Source organism: Hydra vulgaris, chromosome 12 (genome assembly GCF_038396675.1).
Source record: "Hydra vulgaris chromosome 12, alternate assembly HydraT2T_AEP".
Taxonomy (NCBI): Eukaryota; Metazoa; Cnidaria; class Hydrozoa; order Anthoathecata; family Hydridae; genus Hydra; species Hydra vulgaris.
Window position 1 is genome coordinate 76,658,376 of NC_088931.1, and position 5,277 is coordinate 76,663,652.

General features: G+C 29.9%; 2 protein-coding genes across 3 annotated transcripts; one reads left to right on the forward strand and one right to left on the reverse strand.

Moving 5' to 3' along the window:
* Positions 1–1,243: 1,243 nt before the first annotated feature.
* Positions 1,244–2,489, reverse strand: LOC136088360 (probable serine/threonine-protein kinase samkC). Its single transcript, XM_065812060.1, has 2 exons — positions 2,080–2,489; positions 1,244–1,969 (listed from the first exon to the last, which is right to left on the reverse strand). Exons 1-2 carry the CDS (start codon positions 2,161–2,163, stop codon positions 1,244–1,246), a joined length of 810 nt encoding a protein of 269 aa, XP_065668132.1. The 5' UTR covers positions 2,164–2,489.
* Positions 2,490–2,530: 41 nt separating this feature from the next.
* LOC136089023 (uncharacterized) lies at positions 2,531–5,048 on the forward strand. Of its 2 annotated transcripts, none has more exons than XM_065814500.1 (3): positions 2,531–2,892; positions 3,225–3,465; positions 4,142–5,048. In XM_065814500.1, the coding sequence occupies exons 1-3, from the start codon at positions 2,729–2,731 to the stop codon at positions 4,346–4,348; spliced, it is 612 nt and encodes a 203-aa protein (XP_065670572.1). In that variant the 5' UTR covers positions 2,531–2,728; the 3' UTR covers positions 4,349–5,048. The 2 variants fall into 2 exon arrangements, with proteins under 2 accessions (XP_065670572.1, XP_065670573.1); XM_065814501.1 differs by lacking the exon at positions 4,142–5,048 and adding an exon at positions 3,992–4,129.
* The last annotated feature ends 229 nt before the right edge of the window (positions 5,049–5,277 follow it).

A 5,277-nucleotide genomic window follows, 5' to 3' on the forward strand; every position in this document is an offset into this window, starting at 1 on the left:
TATATAATAAGTCAGTATTTTTTGATATTTTGTTTTCTATTATACTTGTGTGTTCACGCCATGAAAGATTTTCGCCTAAAAATACTCCTAAGAACACGCACGAGTGCTCTCTTTTTATAATAGAATTATTAATACAAAGATAGGGAAGTTTGAAAAGTTAGGAAACTTTGTATTCTAGAAATTTAGGAAAAATTAAAAAAAAATTAAGCGTGTAAGCAAAAGAATTGGAACCCACACAAAGCACTTTAACCACTCTGAAATGCCTTATCATCTCTTAAAACTGTCTAATAAACCAAAGACTTTAAGATATTTGCATAGACTTTTGTCCAAATATATAAAACACACATCAGTACAGATTGTGGTTTAAAAAAAATGCCTAATAACTTTGAAAAATAAAAATTTAATTTTTTTTTTTTTACACATTTATTAACTAATTAACATTATTCAGTAGTTGCACATTGAATTACAAACAATATTCAATAGTTACACATTTATTTACAAACATAACAACATTTCAAGCATCAACATTTTCATATGTATGATTATATTGAACAAACACGTCATTGTCTGATTAATCTAAAAAAAATAATCGATTTAAAAAACGGAAAAAATACACCACTTATTAACTGAAATAACTTATTTATACATAATAACAAAACAAAATAATTTAAAAAAAGTTTTATTTACAAAAAAAAAATTAACTACATCTGCATCATCAATTAACAATTGGTAGCCAATTATAATTAACCAACTGTAAAAATACTAATTAACAACTTGTCGAGATACAAATTCGATACATCACCTTATCAATTCGATCATCATATAAAGCAGATTAGAGACTGGAATTACCGAAAAACGGTTCCTTCGGTAAATTTCGGTTCCTAATTTGATAAGGAACCGATAACTTCGGTTCTTTTCGATTCCTTATTTTAGGCAAGATTCGAAATTTCGGTAAATTTCGATTCCTTATTTTAAGAAAGAATCGAAATTACGGTAAATTTCGATTCCGATTCTGATAAAGAACCGATAACTTCGGTTCTTTTCGATTCCTAATTTTAAGCAATAATCGAAATTACCGTAAATTTTGGTTCCAATTTCGGTTCTTAGCGAGAAAAATCGCAAAAAATCGAAAATGCTACAAAGAATCGAAATTGTTACTAAGAATTGAAAAACTTGAATTTTTTTAATTTTTATTTTTAAAAATACAGTTGAAATACAGTTAATAATACAGTTAAAAATACAGTTATTCTAAATCACTATCTGTGAGATCAGTGACACTGTCCTTGCTGCCCTTGCGACTACTACTAGCACTGCTATAAGCTACGCTAGTAGAACTATCACTAGCTTCAGTATTAAATAAATCTTTAGATGCATCATATATAGGGTTTTTTTTCATTGGTGATTTTTTCATTGGTGATTCAAGTACAAGTTTCCTTTTTTTAGCTCTTTGTAGTAGACTTTGAGACTGTGATTCATTTGGTTTCATAAAACTTTTCATTTTTGTCTGTTTGGTTAATTGGGTTTGTGTAGATGGAGATGGTTGAGGTTGAGTCTGAGAAGGTGATGGTAGAGGTTGAGTCTGTGAAGTTGATGGTAGAGGTTGATCTTGAGAGGTGGATGGTAGAGGTTGATCTTGAGAGGTGGATGGTAGAGGTTGAGACTGATAGCCTGGTTCACCAGGCCTTTTTTTGTCCCAGGACCTTAATTTTGATTTGACTAGTGGAAAGTTTTCTTTTATGAACATTATTTTTTGAAGGGTCTCTGGCTTCATATTGTGTCTTTTATCACTAATAATATTTCCTCCTAATGAAAATAGCCTTTCTGAAGAGCATGAAGTCACTGGTGGACACAAGTACTTCCTTGCCATAGCAGCTAGTAATGGCAGTTCCTTTTGATTGACCTTCCACCATTCCAAAACCTTCACATACTTAGCTGGCTTTTGCATAGACAAGTACCTCTTAAATTCCATCTAAAAAAAAATTTGAATTTGAATTTACCGCAAAGAATCGAAAAAATATTTATAAGTATCGGAAATATTTATAAGAATCGAAATTATTATTAATAAAATTGAATATCTACCTTTAGAGGAGGCTCTGATGGTCCTGTCAAAGTTGGTGCATCATTTCCATCATTTTCCATGGCCATTCTCTCAAAATCATCCATATCTTCATCTAAGTTTGGCTGTGCATAAGGACTGAAGTTCCCGAAAAACGGTTCTTCGGTATTTTTCGGGGAATCGAAAGGAATCGAAGGTTTCGGTTCTTTATCAGAATAGGAATCGAAAAGAACCGAAGTTATCGGTTCCTTATAAAAAAATGAATCGCAAAGAACCGAAGTTATCGGTTCTTTATCAGAATAGGAATCGAAAAGAACCGTAAATTGATTACTCACCTTTTTTTTAATAATATACTTCCGTTATAATCAATATTTTCGATTCTTTTCAATATTTTCAATTATTTCGGTAATTTCGATTCTTTGTAATAAAAACGGTAAATTTCAATTATTAATTAAAAAGTCGTTTTTATTGTAAAGAATCGTTTTTATTACAAATACGTTTTAATAATGGCGTGCGAAATTAAATTCAAATTCATTCAAATTTAATTTCCCTCCCCTAAGGGATTCCCCTTTACCAGTATAAATAGTGGGGTTTTGTGAAAATCTAATCAGTTACAATTTATTGTTTCACAAACAACTCTTACAAACAACAACAACATTACAATTTACAACAATGTCTCAAGTTAATAATGCAATTTGGAATTACTTTACCAAACTACCAGAAGTGACAGTGAATTCTGTCACCAAAAAGAAAACTTATAAATCAAGTTGTAATCAATGTCAAGCAGTGTTAACTTGCTGCCATGGAAGTACATCAGGAACGAGTAAACATTTAGGGTAAGTAATGTTTTTTCAATTTTTTCGGTAATTTTGATTCTTTTTAATATTTTCAGAATTTTTGCAATTTAAGTTAATATTAAGTAAAGATTTACTTTATAAAAAAATAAAAAAATAACAATAGTTCTGAATAATTAAATAAACATAAGCACTGATTATTATTTATTATACAGTAACAGCTAACAGTAATACTGTTTGTTACATTTAATTTAATATAGCGCCATCTATAGGAGTTATTTCAATTTTTTCGATTCTTTTCAATATTTTTAATTATTTCGGTAATTTCGATTCCTATCCCTATAATTATTTAATTTAAATCTTTTTTTATACAGATCTCAGCATCCCATTCAAGCCAAAGCTTATCTTAAGGCAAAGAATGACAAGGTAGTGCAACTGGCTGCTGACAGGGAGGAAGTTGAAAAGGAGCTTGATAGATCTTCAAGTTTGAGAGGTTTCTTTCCAGCCATAACCACTAGTAAAAAAAGGGTGGATAACCTTAGTAAAAAGTCTCCACCATCCAGTCAGCAAGGTGGTCATGAAAAACTTCAAGTAACTCTGGATGAGTATGTTAAGGTGAGAAAAATTTTGTAATTTTTTAGTAGCTTAAATAATCGTTTTTATAACATTTTACCGTTTTTATTTGTAAATATTCGAATCAAAATCAAGCCCAAATTGGTAAATTGAGAAAAAATATTTCTTCAAAAAAACTCGGATCTTTTGGGCGCCGTTTGGGCCATGCAGAAAATATTTTTTTTCTTAATTTACCAATTCGGGCTTGATTTTGATGAAACTAATGTTAGAAATCTATTTTTATATTCAATTAGAAACTTTTGAGCCCTTTTCCAAATTTATAATATACTTTAAAGTTTAATAACTCTGTAAATTAATAAAAAGTTAAATTTCCACACTAGACAACAATTTAATGATTCCAAATTAATGTCCTTTTTGCTCTAAACTCAATATTAACAAAGTTATTGAGGTTTAAAGTTTTTGATTTGACCTGTCACTTAACACATGCATGTAGATTTAGTAAACACGTATTTTTCAAACGTTTCAAAACTTTAAAGGCTTTTAACTTTAAACTTCTTTGTTTTAATAGATAGAGTGATTAGCACTGTCTCTAGAAACTGCAACAACTTACCCATATATATTAGGTTGTCAGGTCTTGTTTAACGTAATTTCGATTCCTTGCGGTAATTTCGATAATTTCGATTCCTTTCGATATTTTACATTTTTTTTATTATTTCAGATAACTAAATGGGATTCACAAAGCAGCTGTCAACTTGATTTTGATACAGTTCTCACTCTGGCCTGCATCATGTCAAATCTTCCTTTCAATATTGTGGAAACTCCAGGAATGAAGTTGCTCTTGAACTATTTGGCACCAAAAGCAATCATAAAAACACCAAAAACATTTGCTACAACAAAGCTTGACATGATTCATCATGTCACATGATGTCACATGATGAGGCTTATGAGGCTTCATTACCTTCTGCACAGGCTGTGCATCATTGTATTTTTTTGATGACTTTTTGGTGACAGAATTCACTGTCACTTCTGGTAGTTTGGTAAAGTAATTCCAAATTGCATTATTAACTTGAGACATTGTTGTAAATTGTAATGTTGTTGTTGTTTGTAAGAGTTGTTTGTGAAACAATAAATTGTAACTGATTAGATTTTCACAAAACCCCACTATTTATACTGGTAAAGGGGAATCCCTTAGGGGAGGGAAATTAAATTTGAATGAATTTGAATTTAATTTCGCACGCCATTATTAAAACGTATTTGTAATAAAAACGATTCTTTACAATAAAAACGACTTTTTAATTAATAATTGAAATTTACCGTTTTTATTACAAAGAATCGAAATTACCGAAATAATTGAAAATATTGAAAAGAATCGAAAATATTGATTATAACGGAAGTATATTATTAAAAAAAAGGTGAGTAATCAATTTACGGTTCTTTTCGATTCCTATTCTGATAAAGAACCGATAACTTCGGTTCTTTGCGATTCATTTTTTTATAAGGAACCGATAACTTCGGTTCTTTTCGATTCCTATTCTGATAAGGAACCGAAACCTTCGATTCCTTTCGATTCCCCGAAAAATACCGAAGAACCGAAGAACCGTTTTTCGGGAACTTCAGTCCTTAAAGCAGATTATGTTTCATAAAGTAAAACATTAAAAAGCTAAACTTTAGTAACTTTAAAAACAGATTGAAAAATTAAAAAATACAAATAAAAGTATATTCAATAATTTTATCATTTATGATAAATGATAATAGCAGATTCAAAGATATTTCAGAAATTTGTAAAAGTTAATTATGATATATAAAAAACTTACCGCGTGTACACCTGCAATGCCTCGTGCATTAATAGTTAAA

Excerpts from the sequence above, each read along its gene's own strand:
- LOC136088360 (XM_065812060.1), bottom strand. The coding sequence starts at position 2,163 with ATGGATGATTTTGAGAGAATGGCCATGGAAAATGATGGAAATGATGCA. Across the intron at positions 1,970-2,079 it reads CATCAGAGCCTCCTCTAAAG|ATGGAATTTAAGAGGTACTT; the intron begins GTAGATATTCAA and ends ATTTTTTTTTAG.
- LOC136089023 (XM_065814500.1), top strand. The coding sequence starts at position 2,729 with ATGTCTCAAGTTAATAATGCAATTTGGAATTACTTTACCAAACTACCA. Across the intron at positions 2,893-3,224 it reads GGAACGAGTAAACATTTAGG|ATCTCAGCATCCCATTCAAG; the intron begins GTAAGTAATGTT and ends TTTTTTATACAG. Across the intron at positions 3,466-4,141 it reads CTCTGGATGAGTATGTTAAG|ATAACTAAATGGGATTCACA; the intron begins GTGAGAAAAATT and ends TTATTATTTCAG.